Below are 17,709 nucleotides of genomic sequence, written 5' to 3'. Positions count from 1 at the left end.
TGACCCAGAGCCGGGATCGAACCTGGGACCTCGGCGCTGTGAGGCAGCTGTGCTAAACACTGCGCCACGGTGCTGCCCTTTTATGTCTAATTCTAATTTAATCTTAAAAATAGATGGGCATACACAAACCCGCCAATGCAATTTCTCTTATGTTTTCCAGCTGGTTCTGCATGTTCAGAACATGTACTGTCAAAGATCCACCAATTTTACTGGTCCAGTCCCAGAATGTGAGTTAAGTAGTTGCTTGTTCCTGGGCAGCAGGTCAGCCTCCCTGGTTACAAGCCATTTGCACTTAAAAGTGGTGATATCTGACTTGGAATTGAGCTTATGATCTTTTTTTGTAAGTGAGCATTTACCTAATTCCTTTTGTTTTCCCCATTTAAAATATTTCCATGGATGTTTTCTGGACTTTGATAAGATTAGCTTTAGTTCAGCACACTAAGAATGCACAGTGTTGTGTTTTGTAGTATTTATAGAACTGAGCTAAAATAACCTCTGCTCATATCAAGCATTGAAGTTCCATGCATCCTGCTTAGAGTTACAAAATAAGAATTTATTTTCGGATTCTCAAAGCTGACAGACCACCTCAGTAATAAAAAACTGCAAACATTTTTATGTTGGCTCAGAATTATATTGCACAGGAGAGGAAGAGATTACACACCTTGCATTGATAGAGTTAAAAAAACAAAGCTGTTTACTGATGAACAGAGAACATTTCATTGAATTTATTCCTTTCAGAGAGCTTTGCACCAATTTGTAGTGAAAATGTTTATACAATATATATTTTGATATTTTGCCTGTGATAAACCCATGTTATTGTGTTTGGCAAGAGCAAAACAAAAACACAGTTGTGTAATAATAGTGTGGTTGGAATTGCTCCCCCCATTGTGTATGTGTTTTGCAGCTACAAGATTCAAAGTCAGATGTGTGGAGATACAAATTGCTTACTAATCTACGTACAGCTAATTTATATTGGATGGACTTTAATGAGATGCACCCAATCTTTTTACTTGTGCCATGATTAGAATCAAGCCCCAGGTCTTGATAAATATTCCATCAGAGTATTCAAATTACCCTTAAGGGCATTAATATAGGATAATAGATGGCTGGCAGTGAATTACAAGGCAGTAATTCAATCGAGTGGCTCTGGTGATGTCATAAATTGAGAGTACTAAGTGGCTTCTGAACATTAGCAGACACCCCCCACCCCCACAACCCCCCCTCCCCCTGCCCGATTTAATTATCACCTTAATCCTACTGCAGTCATTACATTCTTTGACACATAATATATAAAAGAATATTTGGGACAACCTTCAACAGTTCAGGATGCTGTGGTGGGCACAGTGAATTGGTAGAGGACTGAGGCTCCACTGAACTGCTGATTTCTGTTCATTTGTTTTGGGGGTGGGGTCAGCTCAAGGTAGGTGCTTCCCTTATTTCCACTGAATTAACTCGAGGGCATTCAGCCACACTTCTATCACCTAGATCAAAGGCATTAGCGGAGGCATATCCGGAAGTACCCAATTTCTGTTCCAGCACAATGAACTCTAAGGCAAGAATGTCTTGAATATAATAATTTAGCCTAACATTATTCCAAATTTAGATGCACAACATAATTTTCAGTCAAATCCTCAGAGAAAATCCAATTGAACAACCTTAATTTGGTATATTTGTCTAATACAGCTGTTTGCAAATGGTGGCTTGGACGTTTCGTGCAATGTTTTGGAGCCATTTTTGGAATAACCGAAACGGGACCGATGAACGTGAAACTTCAATTGAAACTTATATATTATCAACAATATCTTTTGTTGATATTGTTTACAATTTCCTCTATTTATACCAGTTCCCCCATCTAATTTTGAAATTATTTTTTCTTTACCCCACCCAAACATTTTCCGGTCCCCCTGCACCATGTATTATTCTCTTGTTGAGAGAGTAGGCAGTAGCCGATAGTTGGAGGTGACACTGTAATCAGCCACACGGAGGTGTTTAGATTGATTTCCCCTTGATATTTTCTTCATCTGATAGATCAGCAGCATCTTATCTTGAGAGATTCGGTGAGGCTCATAGTATTGAACACGATCCGACTGTAGGAGGGACGGAAAATGGAGGAACGTATGGATTTGTATTATTTTGACCTGCAAGGAAAAACATCGGAGTCAGTCTGACTCCTTTTGATTTCAATCCATTAAAATTCAGGGAGAGGAAGGGTGACACAGTTTGAGTTTAGCTCCTTTCTGTTAAAGAATGGCAAACACCTGTGAACTATTTATCTAGGCACAAAAAACGTCCAATTAAAACGTGATCTTTTTTCCCCCTTTCTTCCCTTAATGAAGACGCTGGGGTGCAGTTCCACAAGTGTCGGCAGCCCTCCCTAACTTCGCCCAAGAGCCCATTCTACATGTGGAAGCTTAAACCGTGAGTATCGGCAGGTTGTCTCGCTCTGAAGGGCAGAGAGCCACTCTTCTCTCGATAGTCTGCAGATATAATTTCCAGCAGCGGTCACTGGATAGTGGCCGGGAGCTGGAACCCTGACTGTTTTCCTTCCTTCTCCCCTTTCCTCGTCCCTAGTCTGGAGACACTGAGGTATATTGTGGCACCCTATCACCATTCCAACTGAGATCAATGAACTCCGCACAGATCAGTGACTGAACTTGGGAGGCTACAGTCCTGCATGGGCTTAGTATCCCATCCACCGATGCATTTACCTCATTAACCAATCAAGGAAGCTAATTGTAATCATTTCAGGTTTTTTTACTAGCCTCATTTTCATACTTGGCCTTGTCCTCTTTCCCTCAAAACTCAAGTTTGTTTAGTGAAGATAATGTTTAGCATGTAGGTTGCATTATCCTCCCATAATATTGGACATTTCTGATCTGAAACCCCACGTACCAGTGATTCTGAATCCTTGATGAACTGTAACTGCAACTCTGGGAAACAAATAAGCATATTTAGAGATTAGAAAGCAGTCTAGTGACAGCATATTGTGTCTATGCACTGCATTCTGGAGGACTATAATATGGGTTTACATTCACACTTCCCACCTGTTGAGTGACTGAACCATTGGGAGGAGGGGCTGGAGGGAGACAAAACAATGTATCAAATGGAGGTGAAGGGTGAGAACTCATCAGTTTGAGTGCCAGTGCTTGACACTTGGCAACAGGTCGCGTGTCTGCTGCCTCAGCGGGGGAATCGCGTACAATAAGATGGGGAACTTCAATACAAGATACAAAAAAAATGGCTCGTTGAAGGGACATGACAGTATTTGTAACGTTTATTGCAGGCAGAAAAAGGTATTTTGAGCGCAAGTGAGGCACTCCTCAGTATTGATGAGGATTCACCTGAAAGATTTGTAACCAATCTGGGGAAGGAAAAATAAAATTAGGAGGAATCTGCTTCTGCACTTCTTTTGATTTAAAAGAAATGGAGAGTAATAAATTCATCAAACTAAAAATGCAGGAGCTAATAGACTGCTCAAGTTTCAATGCATGGAAAATAGAAAGCAGGCTCCTATTACCGCAAAGATACACAGATGCTGTCTGCTTTAATCGCTTGGTCATGGTTGGCAGACAGTTAGTCATCACATGCTATGACAGGGTGAAAGCAGGGTGCCAAGGTCCCTTTCAAATGAAAATTTGATGCACAAAACATTCTCTTCCTCCATCCCTAGAAGTTAACAGCAACATTTTACTTCAAATCATTAGTCTCGCATAACTCAATCAATATGGATTTACTCAAAAATCAATTTCCTACCGCAAATATGATTGTTAAATAATTCACAAGTAACAAGCCCTCTGGCACCTGGAGGTTGAAGGGGGGTAAGTGCTGAACAAGATTTAAAGCAGATTTCAATTAAATGAAGAGAAAAAAAATATTAACATTCAGTCAGCCTTTGAAACTTTTCTTCGCTTGGCCAGAAAAAAAAATATTTTGGGAAGGGGAGGGGGCAAGCAGAGGGTGAGCAGAGCAGAAAGCCGCATATATCAGCGCAGGTGCAATGAAGCAAACTTAACTGTTCAGCATATGTAAGTGCTATCTGAAAATCATTGTCTTGCAAAGAACACTTGAAATTGGTCCCTAATGGCCTCTGCTTTTGTCATATGGTCTTGATTATAACAATAAAATTGCATTGCCATGCCTTTAGTGAGAACGAGGTGGATGAATAATTGTTACGTGTGTTGAATACAGTGTGTGTTTGTGTGTGTGTGCGTGTGTGCGTGTGTGTGTGTGTGTGAATCAGGACAGCCACTGGACACACTCTCGTCTGTGAAGCAGTTTTCAAAGAGACCACCTCTCATGCTGAAAGGTACCTGCTGTAGCAGTATTATTTTATTGGGAAAGCCAACAGGGTGTTTGAAGGTGTGTGAAAAACTGGTGCACATATGATGGCTGAATCTCTGTTTGCATCAAGCTCGATAATAAATTCCAGCTAATTCATTTTTTATTCTCTCTCGTCTGCTTGCAGACTTGACTTAACAGAGGAAGCATCATGTTACTTCCTTTAAATAATTGATGTCTCTCGGCCTAAGCCAGCTCAGAAGAAAATCTGAAAATAGTGACTGATTAAGTAAATATGTAGCTTTTGCATTCCAGATATGTGGGTGGGATTGCTGTCATTGGATCTTTGTGTCACGCTTTCCATTTCTGAGGATGTACATTTGACAGATTGTCATTACTACCAAAACTGCTTTTAAGGAGACTGTTGTCCTTTTAGCTTGGCCTACGTAGACAGGTTTCTGTTACTATTAAAAAACACTTCTACATGATCACTTCCACTGCATACCGACAGTAGAATTTGCTGAAAAATGTGATTTTCTTTCAATGAAACACGCAGTCATTGACTTTGCAATCGTTAATGTTTCAGTTTGATCGTCATCACAAATCAATGATCCCGAGTGCTGTGGCGGGTTGGCATCCACATTGAGAGCCAACATCAGCAGAAAAACAAACCCAAAATGGATAAAAACCAACCCATACAATTTACTGTATGTATTATTAAAAATAACAGATACCTAGTAGTGATTTCAAGGCAGTAATCTAATCTCAGAGTTATAAACCACTCCAGGTTTGTTCTTGTGGCTCATGACATCACCTGAACCCCTCTATTAAATTACTGCCTTGTAATCACTCTTTGGTAACCATTATGCTCCCAATACATAGGGCATTGCTTATTTTCTAGTAATCCATTCTGAAAACAAACTTATAATGCTGCAGTGCCAGCCATGTGATGCCCTTTTAACATTGAGCCTAATATTGTTATCAAGTTTATTATCCTTTCACCTTTGTAATTGCAATGAACACTGCACTACATATTGTAAAGAATAACCACAGTTGCTAGTGAGTTAAGGTCAGAGTTCAGTTTCACTTCTGTTGATATAAATTGCTTCAATTTGGTTGTCTCGGTTCACGGTCCAATGTCAGTTGTGATTGTTGCTAGCCGTCCATTATTTTGAATCTTATCCCTTTTAGACTAATTCTTGATTTGAAAAAATAATAATTAAAATAAAACCGTTTGATCTTTTGCTTGACTATAAGAAAATGCTATCACTTAACATACTGGAGTCCGTGTAAGAGTGCTTGAGAGTTGGGATTGAATATGATAGCTTAGTTATTGCCTGATGCGACTCCTCTTCATTGGAAGGCTTTGGGGTGGGGAAAGGGGTGGTGGAGGGCATGATACTTGTTAAGCGGCTGCTCGACAATGAGAAGTATCACACCAAAACTTTTGCTTGATTATTTGAATTCACAACATAGAACATAGAACAGTACAGCACAGAACAGGCCCTTCTGCCCTCGATGTTGTGCCGAGCCTTGTCCGAAACCAAGATCAAGCTATCCCATTCCCTGTCATTCTGGTGTGCTCCATGTGCCTATTCAATAACCGCTTGAAAGTTCCTAAAGTGTCCGACTCCACTATCACAGCAGGCAGTCCATTCCACACTCTTGACCACTCTCTGAGTAAAGAACCTACCTCGGACATCCCTCCTATATCTCCCACCTTGAACCTTATAGTTATGCCCCATTGTAACAGCTACATCCACCCAAGTAAATAGTCTCTGAACGTCCTCTCTATCTATCCCCCTCAACATCTTATAAACCTCTATTAAGTCGCTTCTCATCCTCCTCTGCTCCAAAGAGAAAAGCTCTAGCTCCCTCAACCTTTCCTCATAAGACCTATCCTCCAAACCAGGCAGCATCCTGGTAAATCTCCTTTGCACCCTTTCCAATGCTTCCACATCCTTCCTATAGTGAGGTGACCAGAACTGCACACAATACTCCAAATGTGGTCTCACCAGGGTCATGTACAGTTGCAGCATAACCTCACGGCTCTTAAACTCAAGCCCCCTGTTAATAAATGCTAACACACTAGAAGCCTTCTTCACAGCTCTATCCACTTGAGTGGCAACCTTCAGAGATCAGTGGACATGAACCCCAAGATCTCTCTGTTCCTCCACATTCCTCAGAACCCTGCCGTTGACCATGTAATCCGCATTCAAATTTTTCCTACCAAAATGAATCACCTCGCACTTATCAGGGTTAAACTCCATCTGCCATTTTTCGGCCCAGCTCTGCATCCTATCAATGTTTCTTTGCAGCCTACAACAGCCCGCCACCTCATCCACTACTCCACCAATCTTGGTGTCATCAGCAAATTTACTGACCCACCCTTCAGCCCCCTCCTCCAAGTCGTTGATAAAAATCACAAATAGCAGAGGACCCAGCACTGATCCCTGTGGTACACCGCTGGTAACTGGTCTCCAGTCTGAAAATTTTCCACCCACCACCACCCTCTGTCTTCTATGTGATAGCCAGTTACTTATCCAATTGGCCAAATTCCCTTTCATTCCTATTCCCTTTCTTGAACAGAGGAACAACATTCACCACTCTCCAGTCCTCTGGCACTATCCCCATGGACAGTGAGGACCCAAAGATCGAAGCCAAAGGCTCTGCAATCTCATCCCTTGCCTACCAAAGAATCCTAGGACATATCCCATCTGGCCCAGGAGACTTGTCGACACTCAGGTTTTTCAAAATTGCTAACACATCCTTCCTTAGAACATCTACCTCCTCCAGCCTACCCGCCTGTATCACACTCTCATCCTCAAAAACATGGCCCCTCGCCTTGGTGAACACTGAAGAAAAGTATTCATTCAACGCCTCTCCTATCTCTTCTGACTCCATGCACAGGTTTCCACTACTGTCCTTGACCGGCCCTACCCTCACCCTGGTCATTCTTTTATTTCTCACATAAAAGTAAAAAGCCTTGGGGTTTTCCTTGATCCGACCCACCAAGGACTTCTCATGTCCCCTCCTAGCTCTCCTAAGCCCTTTTTTTGAGCTCATCCCTTGCTACCTTGTAACCCTCAAGTGACCCAACTGAACTTTGTTTTCTCATCCTTACATAAGCTGCCTTTTTCCTCTTGACAAGACATTCAACCTCTTTTGTGAACCATGGTTCCCTCACACGGCAATTTCCTCCCTGCTTGACAGGGACATACCTATCAAGGACACGCAATATTTGTTCCTTGAACAAGCTCCACTTTTCATTAGTGCCTTTCCCTGACAGTTTCTGTTCCCATCTTATGCTCCCTAATTCTTGCCTAATCGCATCATAATTACCCCTCCCCCAATTATAAACCTTGCCCTGCCGTGTAGCCCTATCCCTCTCAGTTTCAACAGTGAAAGACACCGAATTGTGGTCACTATCTCCAAAGTGCTCTCCCACAAACAAATCTAACACATGGCCCGGTTCATTACCCAGTACCAAATCCAATGTGGCCCCACCTCTTGTCGGCCTATCCACATATTGTGTCAGGAAACCCTCCTGCACACACTGTACAAAAACTACCCCATCCGAACTGTTCGACCTATAGAGGTTCCAATCAATATTTGGAAAGTTAAAGTCACCCATGACAACAACCCTGAGACCTCCACACCTATCCATAATCTGTTTTGCAATTTCTTCCTCGCATCTCTCTTACTATTTGGGGGCCAATAGTAAACTCCTAACAACGTGACCGCTCCTTTCCTATTTCGAACTTCAGCCCATATTACCTCAGTAGGCAGATCCCCCTCGAACTGCCTTTCTGCAGCCGTTAAACTATCCTTGATTAACAATGCAACACCTCCACCTCTTTTACAGTTAAACTATCCTTGATTAACAATGCTACTCCTCCACCTCTTTTACCACCTTCCCTCCACTTACTGAAACATCTATACACCGGAACTCCCAACAACCATTCCTGTCCCTGTTCTAACCATGTCTCCGTAATGCCCACATCATCGTTGTCCCAAGTACCAATCCACGCTCCAAGTTCACCGACTTTATTCTGGATGCTCCTTGCATTGAAGTAGACACACTTCAACCCACCTTCCTGTCTTCCGGTACACTCCTGCGACCTTGATACCCTCCTCAGTATCTCACTACTCTCAACACTGGCTTCTGGACTACAGCTCGTTTTCCCATCTACCTGACAAATTAGTTTAACCCCCCCCCCCGAAGAGCCATAGCAAATTTCCCTCCCAGGTGCCCCTCTGGTTCAAGTGCAAACCGTCCTGTCTGTACAGGTCCCACGTTTCCCAGAATGTGCTCCAATTATCCACGTAACTGAAACCCTCCCTCCTAAACCATCCCTGCAGCCACGTGTTTATCTGCACTCTCTCCCTGTTCCTCAACTCGCTAGCACATGGCAGCGGCAACAAACCAGAGATGACAACATGGTTTGTCCTGGCTCTCAGCTTCCACCCTAGCTCCCTCAATTCCTGTTTTAAATCCCTGTCCCTTCTCTTACCTATGTCGTTGGTACCGATGTGTACCACGACTTGTGACTGTTCCCCCGCCCCCTTAAGGATTCTGAAAACACGGTCCGAGACGTCATGCACCCTGGCACCCGAGAGGCAACATACCATCCGTGAGTCTCATTCGTTGCCACAGAACCGTCTATCTGTCCCTCTAACTATCGAGTCCCCAATAGCTATTGCTCTCCTGCTCTCCCTCCTTTCCTTCTGAGCCACAGGGACGGACTCAGTGCTGGAGATCTGTTCACCGTGGCTTACCCCTGGTAGGTCGTCCCCCTCAACAGTATCCAAAGCTGTATACTTGTTACTGAGGGGAACGGCCACAGAGGATCCCTGCACTGACTGCTTCCTCCCAGCCCCTCTCACCGTCACCCATCTATCTTGATTCTTCGGAGTAACTACATCCCTGAAGCTACTGTCTATGATCACCTCTGCCTCTCAAATGATCCGAAGTTCATCCAGCTCCAGCTCCAGTTCCCTAACATGGTTTCTGAGGAGCTGGAGATGGGTGCACTTCCTACAGGTGAAATCAGTAGGGACACTGACGGCAGCCCTCACCTCAAACATTCTGCAGGAGGAACATTGCACTGCCTTCCATGCCAGCCCCTCTAGAAAACTTGCGGATAAAACAAGAAAAAGAAAGAAAGAAAGAAAGAGCTTACCTGATATTCACTCAACCCCTTAGGTGAGAGGAGGTGGAAGGGTGGGGGACACTACAAGTGTAGTGTCTCGGGTTTAGGAACCACCCAACATAAATACAGGTAGAAATAAAACACTTAACCAGCAACCACTGCGCCCCGCACTATAACAGCAATCAGCTGTTATGGGCCCGCGCAAATAATTTAAATCTTTACAACTTACCCAGCAGTCACTCTGTCTTCACTCCGACCGGATTCAGCTGGAAACCCCCAACAATAAGTTGAAAAAAAATTTACTCCTCTTCTCAGCAAGCACTCACTCAGCAACCACTGCGTCCCGCACTATAACAGCAATCAGCTGTTATGGGCCCACGCAAACAATTTAAATCTTTACTACTTACCCAGCAGTCACTCTGTCCTCAATCCGACCGGATTCAGCTGGAAACCCCCAACAGTAAGTTTTTTTAAAAATGTACTCCATTTCTCAGTAAGCACTCACTCAGCAACCACTGCGCCCCGCACGAGAACAGCATTCAGCTGTTATGGGCCTGCGCAAACAATTCAAATCTTTACTACTTACCCAGCAGTCACTCTGTCCTCACTCCAACCAGATTCAGCTGGAAACCCCCAACAGTAAGTTTAAAAAAAATTTACTCCCCTTCTCAGCAAGCACTCACTCAGCAACAAAGTGTGCTTTCTAGCAGAAAGCAGGTTTCCCTTAACTTACACTGGGAGAATGAGGGCAGACTGCATTTGCCTCACCACTGACTCAAACAAGACCAATAACTCATGGATTGGCAGTGGTGAACCTGGGATTACTTTAAGTCACCGCACCTTCTAGAGTGGTATACACAACCAGTAGATTGTGAAATTATTTTTTTCCATACGTTTTTTTTGAGTAATCCTTTATTAAACTTTTATTGTGCAGTTAATTTTAATATTCCTCCACTCAAAGAGCTGAAGTAATTTTTTGTTTGTGCGTGAAAGTGCTAAATTGTTCTTTGTGATACTTGGCATTGTGGTCAAAGCTACATGGCTTGTGTATCTATGTGACTGACTTTTACTCTTTTAGCTGGACTCCTGCCAAGTATAAAACCTGCACACATGGTTGAACAGCCAAGGTCAGTGAGATGAGTACACAAACTGTATATTCTGAATCAAATGTTAGAGTAAAAACCTGACTTTTTTAAATTATGGAAGATATTAAGAAGCCTCATTTGTTTCCAACAAAGTCACTTTGAACTTTGAATTGGTCCATCAAGGAAGCAATAGTTTTGTGATAAGTATGAACCATTACAATTCTACGAAAAAGAACTGAACAATATACAGGTCTGAATGCTAGTCGTAACTGCTCAAAGTAATGAATGCATCATAATAGTTAATAGGGGTACTTTTGTTGTCAGGTCAGCCAATGCGTTAATGGAAAATAAAACAGCATAAACTTTTTTGCTACCAGCTGCTTTGTGCGAAAATAATCCAATAAAGAACAAAAATTAACATCTTAGTAATGATGAAGGAAACATTAGTGCATGAACTCACTGATCAGAGCACCAAGGTAAAAGATCTCCCTCATTAGTACCTGAAATCGAGGTTGATGTCTGAGGATATTCAGTGTGGAGTTGCAATGCAGTTCTGTGATGGAGTTGTGGAGGGGTGGGGTGCGGTTTGGTGGAATCACGGGAGAAGGCACTCTACACCATTCTAGTGCACCTTGTGGAAACTATCCCAGTGTTATGAGCAGAGACTTGGGAAATCATTGTCTACATTTGCTGGCCTGTCTTTCAAAAAATACTTGTACTGTAGCAAAAATGGCAATTGCACGTGGGAGAAAATAAGTTACCAAATTGGGATAATAACAGGGAAAATTTAATGTAATGGCAGCCCCAGAGTCATAATACATTCCTTCATGCCAGCTGTTCAAAATTTAAAAAAGAAATAAATTTAGAGTACCCAATTCATTTTTTCTAATTAAGGGGCAATTTGGCGTGGCAAATCCACCTACCCTGCACATCTTTGGGCTGTGGGGGCGAAACCCAGGCAGATACGGGGTGAATGTGCAAACACTATACAGACAGTGACCCAGAACCGGAATGAACCTGGGACCTCGGTGCCGTGAGGCAGCAGTGCTAACCACCAAGCTGCTCAAAATTAATTATATATCCTCCATACTAATGCTATAGAATTTAGTTTTAAATAACTAATCTTAATATTTATGTTCTTGATTAGGCAGACTATAGGACATGTTACAATATAGAATCCATAATCACAAACCAACCAATGCTGGTTTTCCAATAACTCATGCAATTAACAGTTTCTAAATTTATTAAAATGATTACATTGGTCAGAAAAGTGGCCATCTATTTCAACCTATCCTTACCAACTAAATTATTAGGTAAGATAAACCACGTTCTTCATGAAATAATGCAGCATTCCAAATTATTTTGTACTTTCTACGGCATTTCTTTTTTGTTTTAAATATTTTTTATTCTCCTTTTTCACATTTTCTCCCAAATTTACACCCACTAACAATAAACAATAATCAGTAACAAATATGCCAATCCCCAGATCAATAACAACGATCCCATCCTCCCACCAAACCCCAAACATTAGCCCGCATGTTCAGACAAACAAATGACAAAAAGGAATCAGGAATCACCCATAGTCGCCATTAACACACACAGCCCCCCTCCCCCCAACCCTCCCACCCACCCGCCCCAACTAATGTTCGATGTTATCCAGTTCTTGAAAGTGCATAATGAATAATGCCCATGAATTGTAGAACCCCTCCATCCTTCCCCTCAGTTCAAAATACTTGAACTATAGCAAAACGGGCAGTTGCATGAGGGAGAAAATAAGTTACCAAATAGGGATAATAACATGGAAAATTTAATGTAATGGCAGCCCCAGAGTCACAATACATTCCTTCATGCCAGCTGTTCAAAATTAAATGCCCATGAATTGTAGAAGCCCTCCATCCTTCCCCTCAGTTCAAACTTAACCTTCTGAAGAGTCAAGAATTCAAACAGATCCTCCCGCCACGCCAAGGCACAGGATGGAGAGGTTGCTCTCCAACCTATCAGGTTCCACCTTCGGGCAATCAACGAGGCAAGGGCTACAACATCTGCCTCCGCACCCGTTTCCAACCCTGGCTCGTCCGACAGCCCGAATATGGCCTCCCGGTGGCCTGTGTCCAGTTTCACGTGCACCACTTTAGAGATTACCCTAAAAACCTCCTTCCAGTAATCCTCCAGCTTTGGGCAGGACCAAAACATATGAACGCGATTAGCGCTCCCCCCCCCCCTCCCCCCCCCCTCCCCCCCGCAACGTTCCCATACATCTTCTACTCCTTCAAAGAATCGGCTCATCCTCGCCCTCGTGAGGTGTGCTCTGTATACCACCTTCAGCTGTGTCAGCCCTAACCTCGCGCACGAGGTGGAGGCATTCACTCTCCGGAGCACCTCACACCAGAACCCCTCCTCCATATCCTCTCCCAACTCTTCCTCCCACTTTGCTTTGATCCCTTTCAGTGGTGCTTTATCCTCTTCCAAAATAGCTCCGTAAACCACCGACACTACCCCCTTCTCCAGTCCCCCTGTCGGCAGCACCTCCTCCAGCAATGTGGAGGCCGGCTCCACCGGGAAGCTCTGTATCTCCTTTCTGGCAAAATCTCGAACCTGCATGTATCTAAACCTTTCCCTCTTCTCCAGCCCATACTTCGCTTCCAGCTCCTTCAATCCTGCAAACCGACCCCTAAGAAACAAATCTTTTAGTGCCTTAATCCCCTTCTCCTCCCATTTCCGAAAGTTTCCATACCACTTCCCTGGCTCAAATCTGTGGTTCCCCCGAATCGGCATTTCCCTTGACCCTGCCCCCAACCCGAAGTGTTGGCGAAACTGCCTCCAAATTCTCAATGAAGCTATTATTACCGGACGCCCTGAGTACTTCCACGGGGCCATCGGGAGCGGCGCTGTTGCTAGTGCTTTCAATCAAGACCCCCTGCACAAACTCTCCTCCATTCTGACCCACTGGGAATCAACCCCTCTGACCCAGCTCTGCACTTCCTCCACATTCGCCGCCCAGTAGTAATACATCGGGTTCGGAAGACCCAAACCCTCTGCCTGCCTTTCCCTCTGTTGCAGCACCTTTCTAACTCTGGTCACCTTCCCTCCCCATATGAACGAAGTAATCCTTCCCTCAATCTCACTGAAAAAAGCCTTTGGCAGGAAAATCGGCAGGGATTGAAAAATAAACCGAAATCGCGGCAACACGTTCATTTTAACCGCCTATACCCGACCCACCAGTGACAGAGGGAGACTATCCCACCTTGCCAGATCAGCTTTCACTCTCCCCACCAAACTAGAAATGTTGTATCTGTGGAGCCCCCCCTACTCCTGGACAACCTGCACCCCCAGATACCTAAAGTGAGCCCCTGCCCTACGGAATGTCAGCCCCCCCACCCCTGTCCCCACCCCCGGCCGAGACACCACAAAATACTCACTCTTGTCTAAATTTAGTTTGTACCCCGAGAAAGACCCAAACACTCAAAGAAGCTTCAATATTCCCCTGTCGATACACTCGATTCCGACACGTATAACAACAAGTCATCAGCATATAAGGACACCCAATGCTCTATCCCCCCCCTGCACTATTCCTTTCCATACCCTCGAACTTCTTAATGCGATGGCCAACGGCTCAGTCGCGAGTGCAAACAGCAGGGGGGACATAGCACATCCCTGCCTAGTCCCACGGTGGAGAGAAAAGTATCTTGGGCTGATGTTGTTTGTGCGGACACTCGCCCTCGGCTCCTTATATAGTAGCTTTACCCAGTTCACAAATCTTGGTCCAATCCCAAACCGCTCCAGAACTGCCATCAAGTACCCCCATTCTACCCGGTCAAATGCCTTCTCAGCGTCCAATGCCACAACCACCTCTGTTTCCTTTCCCTCCCCGGTGCCATAATGACATTCAATACCCTTCTAACGTTTGAAAAGAGCTGCCTCCCTCTCACGAACCCCGTCTGATCTTCACCTATCACCTTCATGAGGCTCTCTTCCAGCCTACCCGCCAGTACCTTCGCCAATACTTTTGCGTCTATACAACCCACACTCCATCGGGTCCTTATCTTTTTTTAGCAACAGGGAAATCAATGCCTGCCCCAAAGTTTGTGGCAACACCCCCTTCCCTATCGCCTCCTCAAACATCCCCACCATCAGGGGTGCCAGCTTATCCTTGAATTTTTTATAATATTCCACCGGAAACCCATCCGGCCCTGCCACCTTCCCCGACTGCATCCACTCAATCGCATCTTTTATCTCCTGCTCCACTATTGCTCCTTCTAATGTAGCCCTGTCCCCCTCTCCTAGCCTCGGGTACTCCAACCCATCTAGAAATTCCTGCATCTCCCGGTCTTCCCCAGGTGGCTCTGACCTGTACAACCTCTCATAAAATTCCTCAAAGACCTTGTTAATCAGATCTGGAGCCACCACCAACTTCCCTGCCCTGTCCCTCACCTGAACAATTTGACATTCAGCATTTCTAACCATTGATATTACACATAAATTGCTAACTGATTCAAGACTGAAAGCACTTGTTGTCATGAATTACTAAACTGTACAAAAAATCCCAATGGTAGTCATATTCCAAGCACAAAATTGAAATTATGAGCAGATTTGCACTTCAATTACAGAATTACATAACTCATTAAAGGAAAGATTTCTTCATAACTAAGATCTCAGACACAGAAGAATGATACTCTGGTATTTTGGAAGCATATCTTAGATTTAATTTAATTTCTAATTTGATTTTAAAGATTACATTTAGACTCTGAACTCCTTGACTTGCATCATCAGGTCCACCCTTTTGACTATAATATGACTATAGTATGGGAAGGGGCATGCTGGACAGATATTTGACATGAAGCTTACTTCTGGATACAGTTATGTTCAGGCTCAGCAGTTATCATTTGAGGTTGATTACAATACTCCATTTTTAGTTCTAATGGATTTTATATATAACAATTCATTTCAGGAGCTTAAAGGCAAGTGGGAGGAGGAGTTAGGAGGGGAGTTAGCTGTGACTGTGCGCGGAAGCCCTAAGTAGGGTCAATTCCTTCTCGTCATGTGCCAGGCTCAGTCTAATACAGTTTGAGGTGGTGCACAGGGCACACATGACGGCGGCGAGGATGAGCACGTTTTTTGGGGTGGAAGACAGATGTGCGAGGTGTGCGGGGAGCCCAGCAAACCATGTCCACATGTTTTGGGCATGCCCGAAGCTTGACGGGTTCTAGCAGGGGTTTGCCAGGGCAATGGTGCTAGGAACACGATGGGGCCGATTCCAGAGGTGGCGATCTTTGGGGTGTCAGAAGACCCGGGGGTTCAGGGAGTGAAAGAGGGCGACGTCTTGGCCTTTGCCCTCCCTGGTAGCCCGGAGACGGATCTTGTTAATGTGGAGGGACTCGAAGCTCCCGAGTGTAGAGACCTGGGTTAGTGACATGGCTGGGTTTCTCAGTCTTGAGAAAATAAAGTTTGCCTTAAGAGGGTCAATGTTAGGGTTCTCCCGGAGGTGGCAGTTGTTCGTCGACTTTCTTGGGGAAATTTAATTTAAAATGTCTGCAGTAGCAGCTTTCTGAGGGAGGGGGGGTGGGGGGTGGGGGGAGTGTTGTGTTTGTTTGTTTTTTGTTATTCTCGATGGTCTGCGAAGACAGAGCCGTTCGGGGAATTATCTATTTTTGCACTATTAATGTTTAATGCTGATTGTTCCTTTTCTGTTTTAGTTATAACATTTTACAAATACTCCAATAAAAATATTTTTTTAAAAACAAAAAAAAAACAATTCATTTCCATCCATTCACTGGGGAATATCAATGCTTGAGTGGTGAATGGATGGTGCTTTCCACTAACCACCAGAAAAGTTGCCCACAAAGATCTAGCAAGCCCCATTTCCTGGTTATGACGTCAATTTCGCTCTGGTGTGAGGTATAGGGGATCTCTGGGTTCCAGGAACAATGAAGTCATTTAGTAGGCTAAACACCCAATCAGATTGAAGAATGCTTTGACAGACAGCAAATAAGGAAGTAAATAGCACTGGCTGTTATTCACTTTTTAATCATTTTACAGAGAACAAGATGCGGATGGGGGTAGGTATCTGGGTTTAAAGTAGAAGCAGAAATATCATAAACTTGTAAAGAAAATCATTTATTCCCATTATTTTAAATATCTATGGGTTTTTAAAAAATATTGAATGGAAGAATTGACACTCCAGCCTTCTAAAATTCATTTTTCAAAGCCAAATGTTGTTGAGTAGCAGTTGTGACTTTGGAGACCATTAAAAACTCAGTTACACCTCATTCAACAAAGTAATGCATAAAAAGTTGAAGTTCACATCAAATCGCTGATCTCTGTCTTGTTTGCATCTGCAAGGATTGCAATAGTGTACCTTATGGAGGAACACGATGTCTCCGAAAGCAGCTTCTGGATTTCCATGTTTAACTGCACATGTGCAGATTGACAGAAGTTGCTGTCAGGTTCAGAGAGTAATGACACCTGTCAGTTTTGCCATCATTATAACCGCAAAGCCTGGACTTAAGCCTTGGTTGTATAATGGAGCTAAGAATAAATTTCCAAGTATGGTTTAAGGGCTTTTGTTATGGAGAAAAAGACATCAAAAGCATAAGGCAATTCTCAGCATAATTTACATATTGTGTTGAGCAATAAATACAATTTGGGCATTAATATTGTTTTACTATTTTTTCAGTGTTGAAAAATGTGCAGCATAAATGTCTTACATTTTTGATGAGACTGATCTTGAAATGCAGTATAACTTAAAAAAGAAATCCTCGGCCTAAAACGTCAACGTCCACACTTCGTTCAATCAGTAAAGGTTATGACAGCAGTGTTAAATAACAGATATTAAAACTAGAGATAGAAGTCTCAGGGTAACTGAAATAAACTTACCGTCCTGCTCACATGTCCACTTGCCCGTCCTTTGCTTGCTGCAATGTTCCAGTGAAGCCCAGTATAAACTGAAGCAACAGCACCTCATCTTCCGATTAGGCACGTAATAATAATAATATTTGTTAGTGTCACAAGTAGGCTTACATTAACACTGCAATGAAATTACTGTGAAAATCCCCCCAGTCGCCATTTCGGGTACACAGAGAGAGAATTCAGAATGTCCAATTCACCTAACCAGTATGTTTCTCGGGACTTGTGGGAGAAAACCGGAGCACCTGGAGGAAACCCACGCAAACACCGGGAGAACGCGCAGACTCCGC

The 17,709-nt window shown here is 43.6% G+C and overlaps 1 protein-coding gene across 5 annotated transcripts in view; it reads left to right on the top strand.

The window, feature by feature from the left end:
- Window positions 1-17,709, top strand: part of esrrga (estrogen-related receptor gamma a) — a 317,510-nt gene that overhangs the window by 29,160 nt on the left and 270,641 nt on the right. For 3 of the 5 annotated variants that reach the window (XM_072509174.1, XM_072509183.1, XM_072509190.1), the window contains one exon: window positions 2,337-2,418. The exons of the other annotated variants lie outside the window; for them this stretch is intronic. In XM_072509174.1, coding sequence (XP_072365275.1) covers window positions 2,402-2,418 — 17 coding nt within the window. In that variant the 5' untranslated portion in view covers window positions 2,337-2,401. The remainder of the gene's footprint in view (window positions 1-2,336; window positions 2,419-17,709) is intronic. 5 annotated transcript variants of the gene reach the window in all.

The sequence above is a fragment of the Scyliorhinus torazame genome, chromosome 1, assembly GCF_047496885.1.
Source record: "Scyliorhinus torazame isolate Kashiwa2021f chromosome 1, sScyTor2.1, whole genome shotgun sequence".
NCBI lineage: Eukaryota > Metazoa > Chordata > Chondrichthyes > Carcharhiniformes > Scyliorhinidae > Scyliorhinus > Scyliorhinus torazame.
The sequence above is the reverse complement of the archived record's forward strand: the minus strand, read 5'-3'. Positions and strand labels throughout refer to the sequence as shown.